Source organism: Suillus fuscotomentosus (assembly GCF_016647785.1).
Source record: "Suillus fuscotomentosus strain FC203 chromosome Unknown F5891scaffold_42, whole genome shotgun sequence".
In the NCBI taxonomy this organism is placed as follows: domain Eukaryota; kingdom Fungi; phylum Basidiomycota; class Agaricomycetes; order Boletales; family Suillaceae; genus Suillus; species Suillus fuscotomentosus.
In genome coordinates, this window is record NW_024539554.1 from 170,528 (window position 1) to 191,676 (window position 21,149).

Below are 21,149 nucleotides of genomic sequence, written 5' to 3' on the forward strand. Positions count from 1 at the left end.
CTTCCCCAACACGCCAACGGTTTGGATTGAGTCTGAGATTTGACCAGTCGACCGGAGACTACATGTCGCACAAGTGCTTCTAGGCTAACAGGTCTTCTCAGTAGTTTTCCATTGGTTCTCCAATGTTGAACTCTGTCAAGCGGCGTTCCGTGTCTCGTAAGGCCACAGACCTCAAAGTTCACTAACGTTACGAGGGTGATAATCATTGACAGGTCATCGTTCACGTCCTTGTATATGGTATATGCTTTTGCGGCAGCGAAGCCGTTCGGACGCGCATCAGTAAGCTGCCAAATCTACGTCACATCCTTTATCTCCTGCAGGATGACAGTACTTATCTACTAACGGGGTTGCGTTCCCACTTGGAGTAGGCGCGTTCTGGAAACGACATGGAAGTCAACGCTTTCCTCCGAATCAAAGCTTCTCTCCAGAATTGAACAGCAAAGGTGAATTATACTAATAAAAATAAAATGCATTCTAGCCGCTCGTGGCTAGCATGCTCATGTCTAACTACCATGTTCTGTGTTGTCACGTGGGCTGGTAAATTCTCTTCCTCCACGCCTTTACGTTTGACTCCACGTACTACGCCAATGCGAGGCATCGTCGACCCGTGGATCGGCCAGCACCGTGGCGTGTCCGTAGTCGGTGCAATCGCTAGAAGATATTGTTACTCACAATACATCTGTATATTATCCATCATAGGTGTGACTTGGAGCTTTGTCAAAAATCTGACACGCCCGCTCCGTCTAATCATCCCTGCTAGTAGTATACATCCACTGCATTGCCAAAACCTTACGCCCAAAGAACTTTTATTTTCTGACCCCAAATCTTCGCTAACCTCATCTGGAAGCGATATTCCACTATCTCCGCGTTGATGTCATATTCTCCTCGGGTATTTACAAACTTTTTTACAACAGATCGCTGAAATTCCTTGCAAGGCTGACTTCCGTGTGTGCCACAGCTGTCGATTGCGACCCTTTGCAGGGACGATGCATTCGCATTGGATCTAACCAACCACCATTTCCGAATTTGGCACCTACTTTTCGACATCCCGCAAATCTGGATGCACCCATGTCTACTCGCGACATCTTACGTACTAGCTGTTCCAACCCTGCCGCACGCGAACGGTTCCTCCGCTACATTACTATCATCCCCTATCTCCATTGCCACCTCATAACGCGTTGGCCTAGAATTGTCCACTGGGCTGGACGCCAGACTTCTCATACTATCTCTTAAGTTCATGCTGTGACTCAACCCTCGGACCGGAACTTCGACGTCGCGTGCTTTCGCGTGATACTACTTCACGTCTATTCATTACATAGCCACACCACACCCTTTCGGGTTATCATTTCATTCACACAATACTCAGCACAAATGCTTCGCATACGATAATATCCTTACGCTTCCTAATGTTGTCCTAACGCGTCGAAATATCTCGCATGGACACGTTATATTTCACATCGATATGCGTAAGGGTCTATTATTCGAACCGCCCTTGATCTACAAACACCCAAGCAGAAAATTCGGTTGCAGATCACCACAAGTGCAGGTACATGGTGATAGAGGACATTATGCACTTTATTTAAGCTTGTCAAGATTAGAGCAGAAATTAAGGGAGTATTGCACCCATCTCATCAGTCTGAGGCCGCCGACCGCAGGGTATGTTGACTTCGTCCATCTGGCTAGAATCTGGACGCATACATAGCATTGACCATCCTCATGAGGGGTATGAATAATCTAGTCACCGGCTTGGGTGAGTAATGTTCCATCATACAGCAAAAAGAACTCAACAGATAACACGGTCCGTGGAGGACGGTCCCACAAGACATTACCTTATGCCTTACTCGCATTAATTCATGGCCCAGACTCTCACAAGACTAATTAGAGCATCTCTGTCTTGCTGAGCATAGCTCTCTCCACCAAACACCGAATTGACTTGGTCTTCGAGACGCCCATCTGTTGCTAATTGCTGCCATTCCACATCCCGTTGTTCCGCGATCTGCTGCAGGTAGGCATACGAAATGAGAAGCTCCTTTTTCACAGTTATAATTGCAGGAGAAGTACGTCCGTTAGGCCCCGTAAGAAGGTGGACGATATCACCGCTAGGAGGCATAGAAATTTTACTCGCGGAAAAGGAGGCTGACGAGTCATTTGCACTGGTGAATGACAGATTCTGCTCTCTCGCAGCGGCAGCGCCTCGCGCTGCTCTCACAGCTCGCGCTTGTGGCTTGGGGCGACGGCTGGATGGGTTTCTCCCACCCGATTCATCGGAAAGGAATTTGCGGCAGAGCGCCAGTTTAAACAGTTGCGCTGAACGTGACAGATGAAAGCCAGACATGAAAGTCTGGACGATCTCTGGGGTGGCCGAGTATAATCGTGACGTGACTTGTTCAAGAAACATGTTGAAATCAAATTCTGCTGTTAGACAAATCCCGATGAGCTGCGGAGAACGTCAGGTGAATAGCTTGTAATAAGCAAAGCATAATTCACCAAAGCCATCAGTTCAAGACCCAGCTGTCGTCGCTGCGGTTGACCTTGCGAAACACAATAGAACACGATATCCAAGGGTGCATCAGCTTCCCACCGAAGACCAGTACCACTTCTCGGCGAGGGAATCTGCAGCAACAATAATGGTGAATGCTTCACTGTACATCACCTTAGTCAAAAGGTCGCAAATAAGGAATGACCTCCCACCTGAACCATCTCCAGATGCCAAAGATTCGTCCCGCTGAAAAAGCTCGACCAGCCACTGCAAGACTAACCAGGCATGCTCTGCAACAGGAGCAAGAACCGAATCGCTGTATTTCTCCTCTATATACTCTTCAGTATTAGCGATGAGTTTTCCGCGTCTCTTCTTCCCTGCTAGTAGGGACGGCTGAGAGATTTTTATTCGCGGTACGAAACCCTCCTTGAGTATTGCCCAGCAGTGCTTCGCGTCCTTAATGCACAAGGACTCCTTTGCTACAACAGAGTCGTGATCATCACTTTCGAATGGTAATTCGTCGCTCTTGCCCGGTTGTGGCAAAGCCTGGAAAAGAGATGTAGGTGTATTTGTTCTAACGAAAGATAATAGCAAGCGTTGCGCGGCTTCTGATGCATTGACTGAAGGAGCAAAGGTCATTTTTGGTGCCTGGTGCTTTGTTTTTGTGGGGGAGCCTTTTGATGGCGAAGCAGGATTGAGATCGCGCTCTTCCACATGATCAAGGGATGGTGGCGGGGGATACAACGCGATGTAGAAGAGCTGACGTACGAGAGACCTAGGAACTACTTTCAATGCACCTCGAGAAAAGAAAACCCAGATGACCTTACACCGGTGGCTTAAAGCTTTCGGACCTTAGCTGTTCGAGCACTGCGATGCCAGACTCGTATTGACCCTCCTCAAAACACGTTTCTACTAGACCACGCTGATTACGGGTCATCTCACATTCTTGAGGATTTTGATGTGAGGAGTCTGATACCATGGCGAGGTGAATCAACCAAAGTACTTGTTCGTAGTGAAGTGAATACGTTTAACGTGTATGGCACTACTAGTATACACAACGGTAACGTGACGTTCCAGTTTACACCGATGAGGCCTTGATTTTTCTGCCAACGGAACGGACAACTGACAACACACGAATACGTCCACAATGGGCTATGGAATGCGTCAGTGCTATGTAACAGTAAGGCACAGAGTCATAGCCTTCGAAACGAACGCTATGTGGAAAAATGAATACTAGATATCATTTCTGTCGCGAGGAATGTAGTCAAAAGGAATGCGGTGATTCATGCATGTCCAATTGTGTTCTAGGGATACTCGTTATATGCACTGTTAGTTATGTTAGACTCGATGACTCACTGAATCATTACACCTGTTTTTTGATCATCACCGTTATCACTGCTTGAGTCGGGCTCAATCTTTAGACCTTTCGGGACCGGTCGCCACTGCCGACTCATGCGTAGTATGTGCCTAGTATCCGTAAGGTATTTCTTGCCTGAGAAAGCTAATGGGGGATCTGGTCGTCACTTCGACTCATCGGTTCTCTGATGGCCCAGTCGTTCAATGGCTGTGAAATCATCGTTGAACAGTTAGACTAATTTGATAAGCTGACAGTCGCTGACAGATTTTTTAGCTCGTGTAGTGCAGTCCGTGATCATTATGCAAGAGAGGAACAGTTAGCAATGGCAAGCTATGGCAGACGCGCTTTCGTGAAGACCAAGAGTAAGCCTCATCAAGGATAAGTCAACAGTGGCGAAGTAACATTTCACACACTCACAGACTAGCTTGCTGACTAACAATGACTGACCAACAATTACCAATTTGAACACGCTGCGCATTTTTATCGTTCCGCCTTTTTGTGAAGGCTTGCTCCGAGTCTGGTGGTAAGTGCCCGTTAGCATCAGCGCAGCTCTGATTGCAATCTCAGCATGGTAGCCAGCAGGTTTATGCTCTGGGCAACACGCAGCCTTCGCATTGCTCTGCGGCAGAGCTTGAATCTTTCTCGTGCCATGGCGTCAGACACAATATTGGGATCTCCAGGTCCGGTGGAAATCGCCATGCGACAAAAAGTAAGGCAGCAAGCTAGCAGCGCAGGTCGATCCGTCTCCTGAGCAATCATTCATAGCTCGTGACCTTGCTCCAACCGTCTAAACTAATCATTACCAACGAATCGCAGTTGCATAGACATCACGCCGCAATGCGCTCTCAAGGTGGCGGGAATGGAGAAACACGTAAGCATACTCTACTACCCCAAAGACGCTGTTCATTGACGACCCGGGCGTAGATTTTGCCGTGCAGGTAATCTCAGATGCTTTCAAAGGGAAGGTGCGTGTGCTATCGAATCTCGGGTATATCTGTTTTATTCCTTCACAGAACACGGTGCAACGCCATCGCCTGATATACTCTGCCCTTTCTGAAGAATTTTCTCAAGGGTTGCACGCACTCTCGCTAAATACTAAGACATCGGAGGAGGCGCAGAGATGCCAAGCTGAAAACTGACAGGGGAGAGAATAAATACAACATTATTCGACTGATCGTGTATACGGAGAAGCGAGGCGAATTATGGTGAGCTCTCTGACCCGAACCGTCGACATGAGCGGCGGCTGCTCATAAATAACGTGCGAGCTTCACAGTGAGATGCGAAGCATGCTTGGGGATGCATGGCCCAGATTGGTTGCAGTGCACTGCCTCCCGCTGTTGAAATTGAAGTTGACGATTTGTAGCCATTTTGAGATCCAACGTTACCGAAATGTTACCGCCGAGGATTCAATCACTGACATTCAGCAAGAAGCAATAGATCTCTAAGCAGGGGTGTGTTTAGAGGAACACGGGTGGGCCCAATAGAATGATCCGCTGTAGTTGATCTGAGATGCGGCAAGTGACGGTATATATATATTCAAGATATACTAACAGCACATCCCCCGTGGATGATGCGCGGCATTCGCGCCCCTTAGTGTGTGACATTGCGGTGCTCTATCTCCAACCCTGGCACCGTCCAAACGGCTCTTTTGAGTCCATCATGAGACTCCCACAAATGTGTTGTGAATGAGTGCGCAGCAGGTCTAAAGCGACAATCACCACGGTTGCCTACCTTAAATATGGTAACCGAGTGGTAACCATGTCTTTGAATGTCAGGTTTGTCCTCGAGGTGCTGTCCTGCAGTATAATGGAATAGACCCGGTCACGTTTCTTCATGCAAGTTACTTTCCAGCCTTCCGAACCCGCCGCATCACGATCGGCGTGCAACGGTATCCTGCCGTTACCGCGGTCTACTAGAGGCGATCCGACCATATAAGATTCCCCGACATCCACTACAATTCAACTCGTCCTCTTGTATACTTTTCCCCTTGTATCTCATACCATAAAATGTCTAGCCGCTCATTCCCGGAGAGTGATGCTCATCGAGAAGCAGCTCGGCCAACCCTCCCTTCTGTTCGCGAACTTTTCCCAGGTTAGTAGAGCTTCTCTAGCTGCCCATATCCGTGCATTCTATTTACCTTTAACCTTCAGAATTATCTCGTACTCCAAGACCTTCCGTAATACCTCCTCCTTCCTGGGTGGGGTCAAGTCACGACCCATACTGCGCACCACATATGGGTCAGTCAGATGTCCTATCTGGACCAGGCTTGCAGGTTAGCCGTCGTCTAATGACTAGATCAAACCTTGATAGTGATCACTTTCCCAGAGAAACCCTTCGATACCCTACCACCCTATTTCTTCCCGTAGTTCACGACACGAAACGCACCCAACACACCTCCATCCATCTCATGAACATCCACCGCACTCAATGTATCATTCTCAGCATCCACCAAATCAATTTTCTCGGTCATCCACTAATAGTGGCCAGGGACGGCCAGCCTACGATTACACGAGTCACCCAGGGCCCAGCTCATATCTGGATTATTCAAGGCATCAGTATGCCGGGCAATCCATGATGGAGCCCCCTGGATCAGCATCTTATATTCCACGCTACCCTGATGTAAGGGGTCAGCATTACCGTAGAGACTCTCAAGAGACTACATCTAGTATGGACGATTCCAGTCCTCATGCTAATGCCGGGCCTTCATCACTCAAATACGAGTGCGACTACTGTGGTAAAGGCTTCAATCGTCCCAGTAGTTTAAAGGTGTGTACTTCAATATCCTGCATCGTTCCTAAGCTAATGAATGCCGCCAACCCGAAGATCCACCTGAATAGTCATACTGGCGAAAAGCGTGAGTGTCCATCCACAATGTTCCTCGTCGTCATACTGATTATCCATCTAGCCTTTACGTGCACCTTTGAGGGTTGTGGTCGTAGTTTCAGCGTGCTCAGCAACATGCGTCGGCATGCTCGCGTGCATGCCGATGCCTCAGGACGCTATCATGAGGACAGCGACGAGTCAAACGACGCACATTCACGTTCCGGGCGTTAGAGCGACATGTGTTGTCCTCACGGATGTATACTAGGCACATGCAATCACTCCTATTCGGGTCTCATGATCTTCGTTGGATTTTTCACGGACATTGCATCAGTCTTTCATGATGGGCGGCACATATTTATGGCAATTTACGAGCATTTATTTAATCGCATGCACTTGCTGATGAGCATCATACTCATTACTCATATATCTATTCTATACAGTCATCGTCGCTAGTGTACTCGGGTGTATCCATTCCTTTTTAATTAATAGTGGTTTTCGGTGTTGAAATTCAATTTGTTCCAGTTCGACTCGTGGCAGGACATGATTGACTCACTCCACCCGTTGACGGGAGCGGTAGATCCGGTGGCAGCGGCGGCGTACAGCAAGGAAACAAGGGTATAATATAGTCATCAAGTATAGTGGAGTAGCATCGTGAAGTCAGTGCATGTCATAGTCATGTCCGCAGATCCTAGTAATCAAGTACAGTAAGTAATCACGTTATGGAGTGAAAGCATGTCTGTGCGTCATGTCCGTAGACTAGTGTCGTCATATCCTCGACTATGCCGCATGGCACAGTCGCGGCACCATCTCAGCCACACACAGCCAGGGTCACAGAACACGCATCACACTAAAGCGATATAGCCCGGCCTGTGCCAGCCTCGTGTCCGCTGCGAAACCTTGGACGACCTCGTTCGCCCCGTTCTTTGTCTGGAATGTCCGCTAGTCCATCAAATGCACGATCAGCACGAGCGTAACTGATCGCTCGAGGGCTCTTGTGCGTGAACCCCGCAAATGCGAGGGCCTTGCGGACGTTTAGAATCTCTTCCCCGTGGACCCTGTCCCTAAGTAGGGGGTCTTTCGTCACATCTGCTGGCGCTCCGTTCGCGGGAGCCAGTGGCTAGGCACAACCTGAACACCCGGCATATCGAAAAACCTCGAAGCACTCACCACCGGTGGAATGTCGGAGTCAAAGTGTTGTGTATCTTCTGGACTCTGCAGATCCGGGCGGTATGGTGCAGGATAGCGGTGTATATTTTCCCAGTCTATTCCTCGGAACCAGCGATGCGCCTTCAAGTTTAGACGTCAGTAGCTGCGAACGCAAGCTCTAGTGACGCGGACCTTGATTGCATCTACACCATCAACACTGCCGACTGTTGACCCTGGCAGGATGAAGCCGCTGCGTCGTGCGTGAACGGCGAGGGAATCTGGGCGCGATACAGACGTTGGAGCCTGACTTCCAAGGCGATCCTCGGGCTCGCAAAGGAGCTGCTGCATCAGATTCACGCCCTCACCCGAGACACGAGGGCGAGATGGGAACTTGAGGGATTGCTTCCAGTTCAGAATCTTCTGACGGGTGACATGCCTCTGCCCCCCGCAGTCAGCCACAGATGAACTGGGGTGCGAAAAGTGGGTGCCAAAATATGTGTGCTTACGGAGTTGCTAACGAACGGGGGATATCTGGACGATTTCCATTCTTCAACACGAGGTATACCGGATATACAAAGCCCCGAAGCTTACCCATACAGGCATTCAAACATGATAACGCCTAAGCTCCACCAGTCACAGGAAAACGAATAGCCATGACCTCTGATGACTTCTGGCGACACTATTGAAAGCGTAAGCATGGCAACATGGGGTAATAATATGAACAAAGGTGACCACATACTGTAAGAATTCGTCCCGCAACTGTGGATCCGAAGAAGGGGGTTCAGAATCACGCTACAGACTGCGAAGTCATTGCTTACACAGAGTATGCTAGCTACGGCGCGAACAGACAGGGTGAGGCACAAGGTGGAAATATACATTTTAATTTAGTGGTGGATCATACCTTCCTACGATTTTTCTCTCGCCAAGTGAATATGCCACTTTGGCCGTTGCCGTCGCCCATCAGTAATTCGACATCCTTGCGGTCCATTCGTTTGGTTCTGGTTCCATCCCCGATGCCGTTGCCGTCCTCAAGGTCTATCCCATGTTTGTGCAACAACTGATTCCGCTGCTGTTCATAATCTGCGGTCGCCGAATCAGTTTCACATTCCGTATACTTAGACTGTTCCGCACTGACAGGACGTATCATGGGCCCAGTGCAGATCAGTCCTGTGGAGTCACATCTACATATTTAGCACATAGAAAACGGAGACGGGAAAGTGGACCAGTTCCGCTAATGACTCACGCAAGCCCAAAGTCACTCAGACGAATGTGTCCTTGCGGATCAAACAGGAAGTTCTGTCAGAAACACATGGATAGCCGTGTTATCAATCTAGAGCGGGCCTTAATCTCTGTATTTTTTTCAGACTCACGTCAGGTTTAATGTCACGATGAATGAAACCATGTTTATGACAAGTTTCAATGGCTAAAACCATCTGGGGTAAATGTGCCTGTCGTTAAACAAAGTGTAGTACGAGAAAAAGAAGATGCCAACCTCAGCGACATAGAAACGAGCAAAGTCTTCTTCGAAAACGTCTCTCTCGATCAAAAGATTCAGGAGATCTCCACCGCCCATAAATTCCAATACCTATTATTATGTGTTTTAGATATGAAATCGAAATGAAATCAGTGACTCATGTGCTCGTCTGAATTTTAGGAAGATGGCGGTAATCGGGGTTAGAGCTACTGACCAAGTACAGATTATCGCGGTCCTGAAAACTGTAGTGCAGCTTCACAATCCACTCCGCGCCACCTGGCGAAGCGACGAGCGAGGCAGATTTCAAGATATCACGTTCTGCACGGACGTGACCTTCTTGCCCTTTGCGAAGCATATCAGTCTTCCTTAGCTAGTGAAATGAATAATTAATAATGGAGACAATGCCATATGGGTAGATTAAAATGGAAAATAAGAACCTGTTTCATGGCAAACAACTGTCCCGTGGCTCGCTCCTTAACCAGAGACACGACCCCAAACGCACCTGATCGATAGTATTTTCTGTGAGAATGCTCTTTCAGGAACATAAGGGGCACCAACCGTGACCTATAGTTTTTAGTTTGATGAACGCTGTGGCATCGACTTTCTTTCGGCGTTCGCGAAGATATTCTGTTTCGTTTTGGCGCCACTGAGAACGTAAAGCTTCTTTCTGATCTTCACTCAAGCGCATGATAACCATATCGTTTTCCATGGCGATTCTTCGTTGTTCTCGAGAAGGTGGCTGCCGAAGAAGGGGAAAGTAAATGTTCTCAAAGTAGATCCGAGCAGACACCGCCTTCTCCAAGGTAGCCAATGATGGGGTAATTGGCCTTGGTGAAGGGCCAGGAAGGGTAAGGCCCAGATCGTCGTCGCACTCGCCAACTTCTGGATGGACCCTGAGACCTCCGTTCCATTTTACAATGGAATTTGTTGGGCGCCCTGGCAAGGCATCTGCGGGTGAAAAGTGGACATTTTCACGGGCAGCGGTTGTTATTGTAGACGAAGTAGCAGTGCTCATACCGTTCATGACTCTAAGGAGAGGTGGCTGGCCTGTGCTATCTTGAGACGGTTTAAGTGCATTGATAACCTCGTTAACCGCTCTGGCCTGGTTTGATTGCCTTACTCGAGACTTTATTGGATCCGCCCAACGTGGGTCTAAACTACGAGCTGAGGATATTGATAGCATAAGTGGATAATGCGCTGATGGCTGACCTCCAAGCTTTCCCAGACCATCTGGACCCCAGCGAGTCAATAGGGCTTCTGCCTGACCGGCGTCCGAAGCGTGGACAAGATGCCTAGTAGGAATACCCTTGTTGGGATGTAGTTAACGCTGAATACGAAAATATAACCTACACGAAATCCGTGGGCCTGGAGACCAAAGCTTTACTGACTCTTCTACCCTTCTTTAGGGGAGAAGATCCAGGCATGTGACGGTGTTTTTGATTGATGTCCTCATGACGTGCCAGCTCCCCGTGAGTGGATCCACCTGTACCCCAGAGAGAGGGGGTGGGGATCATTGCGAGTAGATCATAGAAGCCATTGTGTAGAACAGTACCTGGTGGTAGGATTGTAGATGGAGATTGGTCTTGGGACGAAAGGGGATAAGAGTTATCATAGTATTTAAAAGAATTCATGATGGACGATGGTGATGATGATGATGATGCTCTGGCACTTGAACTGAGCCTTGCAGTCACCACTAACTAATTCCGGTAATCATTGGACTAAATTTATGATCGGCCATATATTTGCAATATTGTGTAAATACTTTGAATACTTGTACTTTGTAAAACTCTGATTAAATGCGATTCATATAGTCAGTAACGTACAGTGTCTGGTAGTACCTGGCCTGGTAGTACGGCGGATTATTCTGCTCCGTAAGTACGTTACGGAGCTAGCCGTTTGTGGGAAAAGTGGAAAAACACTTACTAGGTGTCCGCACTAGAAATGGCCACGAGGCTCGAACCCGATCTGATGTCAACAATGCAATTTCCGCGTTGCACAGAGAAGAACACAGCTTTTCCAACGCGTCAGTGCTTCCCTTGAGCTGTATTACGGTCCGTCTCCTCGTTTGGTGTATTCGAAGCGGAAAATAATGAAAGACCGCGAAGATTGTCCCCTTACGAGCTCAAAAAAACAATAACAACGCACCTATAGGTTCGGATGATCATAGATCTTATACTCTCCCTCTTCGGGATACTAGTATAACTTAAATTCATTTATTAACGCCCAAAGTTAACTCACTCCCGACCTACTACTTCAAGTACCTCATTCCGCATCTTGTACTTAAAAAACACGCTTCATCCTACCACCCCCCTTGCCCAGTTTGCACAACTACGCCTCGTGTTCAGTTACCTTTGCCGGTGTTCATGTTTACCTCGTTCATTCAACGGCCCTGATCGGTTTATCCAAGTCACAGCCTTCCCGTGCCGCAGGCCTTTTCTTGCTCGTTCGTCGGGCAATTGGCATGCTCAGCGCGTGTTCCTTCATACTTATATCCACATCGATTTCCTTCTTTTCATTGAACCATAATTTTCCTTCACTTCCTCTTTTGCCTATCTGCTTAACTTACTATGACAAACCCGAGGGACGATCGTTTGTTCTCAAACCTTTCCAAGGCCCGCAAAAGCCCTCCTGGAGGGGATTCTCAAAATAGTGGTTTTTTTCAGACGGGACAGGGTGGGCGAACTGTGCTCCCTCCTCTTTCTTCAGCGTTTCCAACCTCACCCTCTTCAGGTCTGTTTTTCTATCTAGTGTACATGCAAATATGCTCAACTCAAGTATAGTTCCCAACTATCCTCCATATTCTCAGCAACGTTCATCTCCTGGAAAAAGTGATCATAGTTCTTCGAGCTATGGTCAATGGCCTTCTAGTATGTCTGACATCACTTATCCCGATCGCACACTCATCAATTTTACTTCAAGCGGTAACAGTTCCTCCCCCACAGCATTCCAGTTATTATGAACAACACTATGACCGATACCCTCAAACCCAATACCCAAGTTATCCACCGCGTAGTTCGCCGACGATCCCGGTCGATTCCCACGGCTCTCGCAAGCTGCCTCCATTAAATATGCCCGATAGATATCAGGGTAATTACGGGGCAGTCGCTCCTCTTGTCTCCAACTATGGTGATATTCGCTCGCCGACCGCAACCTATCCTACCGAGTATGCTCCTTATCCAAGTCAAAACTCATACTCATATCCCCCCGTCCCTGATCCACGTCATCATTCGAGTCAACTCCCATCGATGCACCACTCGCCGCAGATGTCAATGGGCATGTACCCATCCGAGCGCGGTATGCCTACGCAAGTCGAGGCTCATGGTCCTTCTCCCTATGCCCGAGGGTCAATCACCAACTCTGCACTAACACAAGAACCTGCTCAAATGATGGATAACGAGCAACCTGCCATCAAGAAAAAGCGTAAGAGAGCTGACGCAGCTCAGCTCAAAGTCCTGAATGAGACATACGCTCGCACTGCGTTTCCTTCTACTGAAGAACGCGCAGAGCTCGCAAAGAAATTAGACATGTCAGCCAGGAGCGTTCAGATCTGGTTGGTGTGTTGCACAAATCAAAGGATCAATGTTCATGCCTTTCCATAGGTTTCAAAATAAACGACAGTCAATGAGACAGACTACCCGCCAGTCGTCGACATCAGTGTCGACTCCGCATCAACCATTTAGCATGTCCTCTCAAACCGACGAAGTGTCGCATACTTCGTTTGGTGGCAGCAGTATCAGTCCTACGTCTGTTTCACATGCATCATACATTCCACGATCGAGTCAGGACGCCCGGTCAGTGGCGCAGGACAGTCGGTCACCTATCCCGCATCGGCGGGAAGAAGATCCCCGCAAATGGCAGCAGCCTGGTCGCTACTGAATATTTGATCGTTGTCTAAACACCATGCCTTCATTTCAGCTAGATTCATTCTCTCCTCATCACAACAGAAGCGTCGTCATGCTTTTGCATTAGGACCTCGATCATTCATTAACACCGTATTAACTTACTCGCCAGCCCCTTAATACCCATTCATATCTATATATCCATATCACTCCACGCAATCTGATGCCCTTTTCCAATCCGTCCACATGTACCTGCCTCCTTGATGCACTGTCGCCGTAGTTTTTATGTACTTATCACGTTCTTATCATCGCGCTCGAGATTCGTCTGATCGTCTGAAAACCCAACGTTGTTGTTCTTGCTCGATTTTGTCACGGATGTCCGCCCCGCGCGGTTAGAAGGCCGTGAATTACGCCACTAATCTTTTTAAGTATGCTCTTCGGTTGACGATTCTACTCATAATAAGTACGTGAGATACAACAAACGCTTGCCACAACAACATCGGCACGAATCCCATCGATAAGATGTCATGTGGCTGTTTGTACCGCGAGTTCACCGTCGCATCAGCGGCAACCTGCCGTCCAGCAAAGCCCCTTCGTCACGCCGCGTCGATCCTAGGGACTTTCCACGGTCAGGGTATCTCCTTGGCATATTCATATAGCAACAATTCAAGAACCGCGCGAGAAGGTATCTGTTTTTCTCGTCGATCAAGCGTTGCTCGGGCAGGGGCCCCTCCTTCTGATGATGGAAAGAAGAAAAAAACTTCTGACGGTCCGCGGCTGAAGCTTGAAGCGTTGAAACCGTGGCGCTATTTCAAGCCAGGGCATAGTATTCGAGATAAGCATGAAGCTCAAAGGTTGCAATTATGAATTTCATACCAAACGGGAACACCTTCGGAAACTGCCGCATAATGATTGTCACTCAATGTCTGAATCCGTTAATGTAATATTATTAGTTGGTCCCTCCTCGAACACATGTCCCGATCATCGGATTCACCTTACAACGATCATTCAAATCTTACACACCACAAGCAATCGACACGTTGAAATCAACCTGCGTGGCCACGGCCATCTGAACTACCCCGTTGCAAGAGGTAACAGACTCGGCTGTTTATCGCCTACACTACGTGGCACTGAAACTTCTCAAAAATCTGCTCAACGAACTCGCGGTAAAACGGAAAATCTATTACTTCACAGCATGGGAGGAAGGTAATCTAGAGATCTTGTCGAAAAGCATCCGCGGATCAGAATGAAATGGCCCCTGATGAATAGCACAAAATTCACATGGTCTCTCGGTCTCAAGGGTCAACATCACTGTCGGTGTCCTCAGGCCGTGGTCCACCGTGAGTGAGCCACGCGAGCTTCCTCAACCTCCGACGTTCTTCCTGAGCCTTCACTTGGTTGCGTGTCGGTTTCTTCTTCTTTTTGATGATCTTTGAACTGCCGGCATCTTCAGCCCCACTCCCTGCAGGAGTCACATGAGCAGAAACAGCCGGGCTCTGCACTCGCGAACGAGCTGGGGTGTTGGCACCGCTGCCCTTTGGAGACTTCAAGTCGGTGAAGGCATCCTCGACAACAGCGGCCTTTCCTTGATGTGTCATCCGTCCTGCTTCAATCTGCCAGATTTCAGGACCTGGAAAGCTGCGTTAGAAAGATATGCGGAATACAACATCGAAGACTGACACAAAGCCGATACAAACTCGTGATTATGTGAGATGATGACCTAAAGCACCGCATGTCAACTGGATTAGAATTTCGTACTGATTTCATGGTGCTCACCACAGCGCCACCCCATTCCCTGATAGCCACCGCAAGGCCGCCCAGCGCTTCACGATCTAGGAAATTACTTGGCTCATCAAGAACGCAAACCTACAAAGTAACTTCAGCACATCATCATGACAACCAGGCGTCTAACGAACCTGGGGATTATTCCAGAGGCAGGCCGCAATGACCAACTTGATTTTTTGCCCTGGCAACGCCGGAGATTAGTAGATAAAACAAACGCAACAATTGATTACAAACCTCCCGACAATCCCGAAATTTCATTATACTGCGCGATGTCCCCATCGAGACCGATGTCCTCGAGGTGTTTGCGTACAATTTGAGCAGATGTGTCACGAGTCCCTGCACCTTCTCTCGAGGATTCCAGATCGTCAAATTGCTGCACCAACTTTACGAAACCTTTGGCCATCAACTCATCACGAGGCACCCAGGTGTTGAACTTGTGGTCAAGACCACGCCATTTGACTTCATATTGGAATGTCTTTTTCAATTTTTGACGACCCATAATAAGCTGGATAATTTTAGGATGTGGATCAGATCGACGATGTAAAGTAATACTAACCTCCAATTTGCGCTTGGTGCCATTCCTGCCAACCCAATCTTGATCGAGGACTTCCTTCTCTTCGTCTGTCAGAACACGAGTGGCCTTTTCCAGTAATTCACCTGATATGGTTGGCAAATTATATTAATGAGACACTGGCAGGGTCACTTTAAGTTTAAATACGTACGATCGTGACCATCCTGGAAACGCCACTGGATATAGCCAATTGGTGTCTTTTCCAAGTGGTGTTCTAAAACGATGTTAGTTTGGTATATCTAACGCTGAATTTGTCGATAAGAGTGGACCTATATGATGGGTGGCGTGCTGTGAGACGTAACCAACACGAAGGGCCGGATGTTTGTATACAGTTCCCTCTTGAGGAATGGTCTCGCCCTGAAGTAAAAAGGTCATTAAGGGGACGCCATCGATCAGATCATCACTCTTGCCGTCAGAAGTTTGATCATCGTCGATTTCCCTGCGCCATTAGGGCCGATTACACCTACTCGGCTGGATGACAATGAAACACGCCCAATCAGACATGTGGAACACACAAACCCACCTGGAGAGTGATAATGCTTGCGAGGTGGAGTAAATAAGGCTTTATCACAAATAGAAGCATGAATTATTACTCACCGCAAGACACGTTTATTAGCGAAGGTTGTGGCCGGCCGGGGTACGTGAACGTGCAATTTGACATCTTCAATATGGCACGAGTGTTACTACGAACACCCATCAAGGAGCCAGGCGGAGGAAATGAAAATTTGACGGATGTTGCCGCCAGGGTATAGTAGGATTTAGCCTCCGGGTGTTTTTCCACAAACGATGAAAGATTTCCCGGATAATAGACGAGCTACAATAGAGGGGAGTAAATCAATCGGCGTTTACCACCGACTGACGAGGGGCTTACCTTCTTGGACTCGTAATGTATGATATCAGTAGTCACATTATCTAAAAACCTAGCCACGTGGAGAGATTTAGCGATTGAATGCTAGAATCGAGTTAGACGCACTTACCCAGAATCGTGACTGATGATTAGGCAAGTAACATTTTTGTGAGCGATGAGATAACTCTCAAGCCATTTGACGGAAGCCCGGTCCAACTATCAGAAAAACGTCAGCCGATGAAAATGGTGATAATCCGGATACGAACATGATTGGTAGGCTGCATTGCAAAAAGTACTTGCAAGTGAGCTGACCCTAGAACAGTAGCATCAAACCACCTCGCACCTCATCCAAAAGAAGAAGGTCGGCATTGTAAAGCATTGCACGGGCCAACTCTAGTTTCATCTTCCAACCACCGGACAACCCACCGACTACGTCTGACTGGCGGGCATCGTCAAATCCCACCTCAAGCAATTGATTCCGTATTTTAGAACGCGGAATTTGTGCCAGAGCCTTGTCTGCGGCAAATTAATTACTGTCACCGAGCATAATAATAACGAATAAATGTACTAACCTGACGCCACAAAGTCTAGCACAGACATAGACGTGTCCTCGCCCTGCAAGGAATGCTCTACCATAACACAACGTAATTGATCTTGAGGCGGGAAATTTTCCACTTTGCCGTCCCGAAGCTGGCGCATAAGAGTCGACTTCCCCGATCCATTCGTTCCGAGGATCCCGTAACGGCGCCCGCGGAACAAACGGAGTGTTGTGTGCGAGAGCAGTAAAAGTGCACCATAAGCGAGAGAAAACAATGAATCACACAGAAGCTCGCCCTCGCCACTCTCATTGTCGTGCACAGATTTGTGTAGTGCCTAGATGGTGCCTAATGATGAAAGGTTCCCTTGCAAAATAGAGCAAGAGCACACACTTGATCAATCGCACGGAAATGAGCCCGTACCGACTCCGCAAAGCTAGCAGATCCCTCTGGCCCCAGCCAGAATGTCACATACACACCGACACAACGTTTCCATACTTCCGGATCTTGAAAACGGCGATTATAGATAAGGTCAGCAACCATGGACCCCTGAAATTGCAAAGATTGGTCCAAAAGAGGGTGCCTTGCAGATAGCGGAGCATTTGGGCTAGTCGCAGAAGGGATAACAAGGTCTGACGGAAGCAACGACAACAAGACGGCAACAGCTTCAGCTACCTCGTTGCTGACATCCCGCGTCGGCGGCGTCCCCGAGGTAGATGCACCTGCCTTGAGTAATGTACTAAGTGCCGTCTCCCCGAAGGCACGAACCTTAGTAAATGGCCGGATGAGATTCGCAAAGCATACAAAAGAGTATAACCAACCTCCGGGAACGCGGCACCCTCAGCAATCTTCTGCACGCCCATTACGAGAGGGCTAAGGTATCTTGCGGCAACTACGGGGTTCCTGACCAGTTTGACTAAGTTATCGATAACGACAACTGTACGCCGCTGCACTTCCATGCTGCGATCATTAAGAGCACGAAGGAGCAACGGTACAAGAACGGCCAACGCTGGTGCCGTGACTTCCGCGACGAAAGTTGTTGATGATAGCGCCTTTATGCAACCAGGTACTGCATCAGGATTAGACATACACTTAACCAGAGCGGAGATGTGAGGAGCGAGATCGGGGTTCGCAAGCGTCGTGCACAAAGAAGTGGCGCACTTGACGGCAGCAGAAGCAACCTGCAGCAATTCGGTCGGCGGAGTAAAGTAGCGCAAGGACATTCATAACACACCTCCTTTTTTGTATCGTGCATTGCTACTTCGACCTTGGGTAGGATATGTCCAAGTTCATCAGCTACTGCGTCCTTAGCGCGAGCCACGAAACTCTTGAGAGCATCTAGGGCTGCGACTTTTGTTTGCCATTTTCCTTTCTCTAGGATATCTTCTAAAATGCCGAAAACAGTTCGTGTAGCTTCTGGGGGGAGAAGCTGGAGGATAGCCTTCGTTGCAGCTGTTGCAGCGACCCGAACAACCTCTCCCTTGTCAGACAACAAATCGAAGAGAACGTGAAGGCTTGGGAGAAGTAGGGGTGCACAGGGAGGACCGAGAATAGCGGGGAATGACTGGAATGCAATAGCACTAGATTCTCGTTCCCATCCAGACTTCTTGTTGAGTGCGAAATTTTCAAGGATAGTGATTACATTTTGGTCACTGTTAAACTTTAGATGCAATCATTTTACAATGTCGCAGATAAAATGGACGCACACCAAGCTCTCTATACCTGCTTTCGAAACAGCAAGAGCGAGCTTGTCAGCTGCTGCCTTGGCGTCTACATAGATTACGATGAGTTCTATCTCACAAGAAAGTCGTGGGATGTAAACCTGGGCCAGAGGGTGCAGTGCGCAAAGCCTCGATGATCGAAGCGAATTCCGACTCCAAAGAAGAGGTCATTATAGCGGGGGACATTTGAAAAACTCAGGATATAGGTCCTAGGATAAATTGTGCGATTAGAAGGAAATCGTAGTCGACCGGTCTATTTGAACTTGAGCACTGATGATACAGGTGAGATTGAAGTCGAATCTCAGTGTAGGATGCCTCCGATTATTGTCCAAAATCTATGGGTCGTGAAATGAGAAATACAGTTGAAAGAAAGCCCTGCAGCAGCGCCGGCGCCCACACCACTAAATTTTTTGGCAGTGCTCATCACGGCCGTCACAGAAGTCACACAGCGTCACATTACAAAACTGCTATCGTACGAGTCGATGAAATATGCTCGAAGGAAAAGTGATGTTACAGTAATTGTCCTGGAAAAGACGTCCGAGTCCTCTTGTATCGTGTGATGCAATCGATGAATCTAAATGGTACCGCTGCGCAGGTTGTCGAATTGACTGCCCTCATAACTCAGCCAGTTGGGACTCAGGTCCAATGGTCCCATGGCGTTCTTGACGGTTGCAACTAAGCTCCTCCCGGGCACTGGGTCCTTTCCAAACCCGCCTTCCATTCCCTCTCGCGCGCTTCCTTTGTCTCCGCTTAACTCCCAGAACATGCTTCCTCGAAGACCTTCACGGCGGATCCAATCGCCCTTCCAATGGCCGACGTGCTCGTTGTCAAAGCTCACCATCTCTTGCTTCTGGTAGTCGTGAGACCAGCTCGCCAGGGCCTTGTCGTCTTGGAACACGTATGTGCCTGGGAGCGGAAGAGCACGGTAGTCATAGACACCTTGCTCCCAACTGCCTGGTCCGATGCCGGAAAACGGTGCCCCGGGACCGGACGTGTTCATGAAGCTTCTACCGTACAGCGGAATCCCGAGGACCATCTTGGAGCGAGGGACGCCGTTCGCGCTGTACCACTCAATCGCCTGTGAGGCGCTGATAGGTCCACCGTAGATGTTGGCTTGGTGATTTGCAACAGAATCCCATGAACCAGCTGTGATATTTTCCATGTGAGTCAATTTGTAATGCGACAAAACATTTCAGCACATACAGAAGTCGTACGCCATCATATTCCAAAAATCAAGGTAGTGGTCCATTTCACGTACGTGTAACTTTTGATAGTTATCGGGTCCGCAAGGAGCGGCGATCTAGCAAAAAACAATACCTCAAATTGTTAGTTCGGCGGGATAGGTAAAGTTGCAAGGCATACTGTCAACAAGAATCTGTGATAGATTCCCTTCATTTGAGCGTGCTGATCTAGGCCTACTCTGAGTTCCCTTAGGAGGTCGGTGTAGCCACGAGCTTGGTAATCATTGGATGGATATTCATAGTCCACATCGAGACCATCAAGACCGTAATCCTCGAGCAGACGAACTGCGGACCGCACGAAGTTCGCACGAAGGGCAGGATTGACGACGATAGGATGGAACTTAGGGGAATATGTCCAACCTCCGATTGAGAGAAGGACCTTCAAGTGTCTATTTTGCTGTTTCAATTTATAGATGGCCTTGAAATTTCCGTAGAGGTTATTTCCGACATCATTCCAAGAATCGCCAGGGTAGTGAATATCTTTGTCCGCCCATGCATCAGAGAGAACGACTTCGCCCGTGTCAGGTCTCAGATCAGCGAATGCATAGAGAATGTGGCTAGATGGATAGTGAGCTTGAAAATGTAAGGAAGACAGCGCCTTACGTCAAATCTTGGACAGGGATGTTTGACGGCGGGAACTTGCGACCGTAGATCCCCCTACAAGTAAGAATGATAGTTGGCGGAACGGTTAATATTTTCCGCAGATGACCGATGAAAACACGTACCAATTTACGAAGCTGATAAAACAGTCAGAAGTGGGTAGTTATAAAGGAGGCCAACACTTACTATCCAACGCTGTACTTTCCTTGACCTTGCATTTCTGGAGTATCGCTCGGTACTGGCGGTATGGATGAATATGTCTGAGATTCTAATGCTTTGGTACTGCCAGTGGTTGCAGAAGAGTCTTGTTGAAGAGACGGATGTTGAATAGACCACGAGAAGAACGCTTTATACGATACAAACGCGATGATCAAGAACACTAATCCAGAGAGAAAAAGTGCCTTGCGAGATGTAAAACGAGAAGCGGGTTGGGCGGGCAAACCACCTTCGTCAGAAGGAACTGCTTGGTACGATGTTGTCGGAGACATGCACGAGACTCATACATAGCTCCACAAAGTTTGGCATGCTGACCAAACTCAACTAATATTAGTGGCATCTTAAGGACTGCCATCCAAGCAAGCATCATGGCATCCACTCTCCTGCTCGCCATCACCATTTCCATATCTCACGAGTCCAAGATCAGACTACACATCGAAGACAAGAAAATTTATTGTCCAAGAACTCACTCGAAGGTCGAGAGACTGGACACACTTGTGGACGTGTGTATCTA

The 21,149-nt window shown here is 48.3% G+C and overlaps 8 protein-coding genes across 8 annotated transcripts; 4 read left to right on the forward strand and 4 right to left on the reverse strand.

Annotated features, from left to right (window-relative positions):
- The first annotated feature begins 20 nt into the window (after positions 1 to 20).
- On the forward strand, positions 21 to 885 carry F5891DRAFT_1045391 (uncharacterized protein). Its single transcript, XM_041362247.1, has one exon. The coding sequence runs from the start codon at positions 468 to 470 to the stop codon at positions 870 to 872; it is 405 nt and encodes a 134-aa protein (XP_041223560.1). The 5' UTR covers positions 21 to 467; the 3' UTR covers positions 873 to 885.
- Positions 886 to 1,416: 531 nt separating this feature from the next.
- F5891DRAFT_1112339 (uncharacterized protein) lies at positions 1,417 to 3,480 on the reverse strand. The gene is made up of 4 exons (XM_041363738.1): positions 3,307 to 3,480; positions 2,692 to 3,254; positions 2,488 to 2,642; positions 1,417 to 2,437 (listed from the first exon to the last, which is right to left on the reverse strand). Exons 1-4 carry the CDS (start codon positions 3,456 to 3,458, stop codon positions 1,847 to 1,849), a joined length of 1,461 nt encoding a protein of 486 aa, XP_041223561.1. The 5' UTR covers positions 3,459 to 3,480; the 3' UTR covers positions 1,417 to 1,846.
- A 1,005-nt stretch (positions 3,481 to 4,485) lies between these two features.
- F5891DRAFT_1129673 (bola-like protein) lies at positions 4,486 to 4,975 on the forward strand (the record flags this gene model as incomplete). The annotated part of the gene is made up of 4 exons (XM_041364425.1): positions 4,486 to 4,545; positions 4,602 to 4,707; positions 4,761 to 4,801; positions 4,850 to 4,975. The coding sequence occupies 4 exons, from the start codon at positions 4,486 to 4,488 to the stop codon at positions 4,973 to 4,975; spliced, it is 333 nt and encodes a 110-aa protein (XP_041223562.1).
- Positions 4,976 to 5,842: 867 nt separating this feature from the next.
- Positions 5,843 to 6,890, forward strand: F5891DRAFT_1191296 (uncharacterized protein; the record flags this gene model as incomplete). The annotated part of the gene is made up of 5 exons (XM_041367435.1): positions 5,843 to 5,927; positions 5,987 to 6,108; positions 6,162 to 6,602; positions 6,660 to 6,690; positions 6,742 to 6,890. The coding sequence occupies 5 exons, from the start codon at positions 5,843 to 5,845 to the stop codon at positions 6,888 to 6,890; spliced, it is 828 nt and encodes a 275-aa protein (XP_041223563.1).
- Positions 6,891 to 7,257: 367 nt separating this feature from the next.
- Positions 7,258 to 11,025, reverse strand: F5891DRAFT_1279697 (kinase-like domain-containing protein). The gene is made up of 15 exons (XM_041370366.1): positions 10,630 to 11,025; positions 9,838 to 10,571; positions 9,717 to 9,781; positions 9,494 to 9,649; positions 9,298 to 9,390; positions 9,176 to 9,238; positions 9,049 to 9,101; positions 8,941 to 8,972; positions 8,707 to 8,885; positions 8,624 to 8,637; positions 8,397 to 8,564; positions 8,312 to 8,336; positions 7,998 to 8,243; positions 7,827 to 7,946; positions 7,258 to 7,776 (listed from the first exon to the last, which is right to left on the reverse strand). The coding sequence occupies exons 1-15, from the start codon at positions 10,908 to 10,910 to the stop codon at positions 7,507 to 7,509; spliced, it is 2,499 nt and encodes an 832-aa protein (XP_041223564.1). The 5' UTR covers positions 10,911 to 11,025; the 3' UTR covers positions 7,258 to 7,506.
- Positions 11,026 to 11,559: 534 nt separating this feature from the next.
- F5891DRAFT_498538 (uncharacterized protein) lies at positions 11,560 to 13,278 on the forward strand. The gene is made up of 4 exons (XM_041372033.1): positions 11,560 to 12,009; positions 12,060 to 12,146; positions 12,199 to 12,829; positions 12,879 to 13,278. The coding sequence occupies exons 1-4, from the start codon at positions 11,847 to 11,849 to the stop codon at positions 13,153 to 13,155; spliced, it is 1,158 nt and encodes a 385-aa protein (XP_041223565.1). The 5' UTR covers positions 11,560 to 11,846; the 3' UTR covers positions 13,156 to 13,278.
- Positions 13,279 to 14,279: 1,001 nt separating this feature from the next.
- On the reverse strand, positions 14,280 to 19,080 carry F5891DRAFT_1045450 (P-loop containing nucleoside triphosphate hydrolase protein). The gene is made up of 21 exons (XM_041362248.1): positions 18,680 to 19,080; positions 18,564 to 18,627; positions 18,092 to 18,509; positions 17,679 to 18,038; positions 17,251 to 17,625; positions 16,894 to 17,194; positions 16,665 to 16,837; positions 16,588 to 16,599; positions 16,452 to 16,537; positions 16,346 to 16,394; positions 16,072 to 16,288; positions 15,998 to 16,013; positions 15,885 to 15,945; positions 15,744 to 15,831; positions 15,626 to 15,688; positions 15,460 to 15,560; positions 15,138 to 15,408; positions 15,035 to 15,084; positions 14,895 to 14,984; positions 14,799 to 14,838; positions 14,280 to 14,748 (listed from the first exon to the last, which is right to left on the reverse strand). The coding sequence occupies exons 1-21, from the start codon at positions 18,762 to 18,764 to the stop codon at positions 14,414 to 14,416; spliced, it is 3,255 nt and encodes a 1,084-aa protein (XP_041223566.1). The 5' UTR covers positions 18,765 to 19,080; the 3' UTR covers positions 14,280 to 14,413.
- F5891DRAFT_1045457 (glycoside hydrolase family 18 protein) lies at positions 19,016 to 20,936 on the reverse strand. Its single transcript, XM_041362249.1, has 6 exons — positions 20,606 to 20,936; positions 20,545 to 20,556; positions 20,423 to 20,476; positions 19,941 to 20,376; positions 19,782 to 19,878; positions 19,016 to 19,724 (listed from the first exon to the last, which is right to left on the reverse strand). Exons 1-6 carry the CDS (start codon positions 20,905 to 20,907, stop codon positions 19,153 to 19,155), a joined length of 1,473 nt encoding a protein of 490 aa, XP_041223567.1. The 5' UTR covers positions 20,908 to 20,936; the 3' UTR covers positions 19,016 to 19,152.
- Positions 20,937 to 21,149: the final 213 nt, after the last annotated feature.

Excerpts from the sequence above, each read along its gene's own strand:
- F5891DRAFT_1045457 (XM_041362249.1), bottom strand. The coding sequence starts at position 20,907 with ATGTCTCCGACAACATCGTACCAAGCAGTTCCTTCTGACGAAGGTGGT. Across the intron at positions 20,377-20,422 it reads ATCCCTGTCCAAGATTTGAC|CCACATTCTCTATGCATTCG; the intron begins GTAAGGCGCTGT and ends CTATCCATCTAG. Across the intron at positions 19,725-19,781 it reads TATGATGGCGTACGACTTCT|CTGGTTCATGGGATTCTGTT; the intron begins GTATGTGCTGAA and ends AAAATATCACAG.
- F5891DRAFT_1045450 (XM_041362248.1), bottom strand. The coding sequence starts at position 18,764 with ATGTCCCCCGCTATAATGACCTCTTCTTTGGAGTCGGAATTCGCTTCG. Across the intron at positions 18,039-18,091 it reads TGCACGATACAAAAAAGGAG|GTTGCTTCTGCTGCCGTCAA; the intron begins GTGTGTTATGAA and ends GAATTGCTGCAG. Across the intron at positions 14,839-14,894 it reads GGGAATGGGGTGGCGCTGTG|GTCATCATCTCACATAATCA; the intron begins GTGAGCACCATG and ends GCGGTGCTTTAG.
- F5891DRAFT_1112339 (XM_041363738.1), bottom strand. The coding sequence starts at position 3,458 with ATGGTATCAGACTCCTCACATCAAAATCCTCAAGAATGTGAGATGACC. Across the intron at positions 3,255-3,306 it reads GAAAGCTTTAAGCCACCGGT|GTCTCTCGTACGTCAGCTCT; the intron begins GTAAGGTCATCT and ends AGTAGTTCCTAG. Across the intron at positions 2,438-2,487 it reads GTCTTGAACTGATGGCTTTG|CTCATCGGGATTTGTCTAAC; the intron begins GTGAATTATGCT and ends CGTTCTCCGCAG.
- F5891DRAFT_1279697 (XM_041370366.1), bottom strand. The coding sequence starts at position 10,910 with ATGAATTCTTTTAAATACTATGATAACTCTTATCCCCTTTCGTCCCAA. Across the intron at positions 9,650-9,716 it reads AGTTGTTTGCCATGAAACAG|CTAAGGAAGACTGATATGCT; the intron begins GTTCTTATTTTC and ends TCATTTCACTAG. Across the intron at positions 7,947-7,997 it reads ATGGTGTAGATGCAATCAAG|GCGCATCGCTGGTTCCGAGG; the intron begins GTCCGCGTCACT and ends CTAAACTTGAAG.
- F5891DRAFT_1045391 (XM_041362247.1), top strand. The coding sequence starts at position 468 with ATGCATTCTAGCCGCTCGTGGCTAGCATGCTCATGTCTAACTACCATG.
- F5891DRAFT_498538 (XM_041372033.1), top strand. The coding sequence starts at position 11,847 with ATGACAAACCCGAGGGACGATCGTTTGTTCTCAAACCTTTCCAAGGCC. Across the intron at positions 12,147-12,198 it reads CTATGGTCAATGGCCTTCTA|CGGTAACAGTTCCTCCCCCA; the intron begins GTATGTCTGACA and ends TTTTACTTCAAG. Across the intron at positions 12,830-12,878 it reads GCCAGGAGCGTTCAGATCTG|GTTTCAAAATAAACGACAGT; the intron begins GTTGGTGTGTTG and ends GCCTTTCCATAG.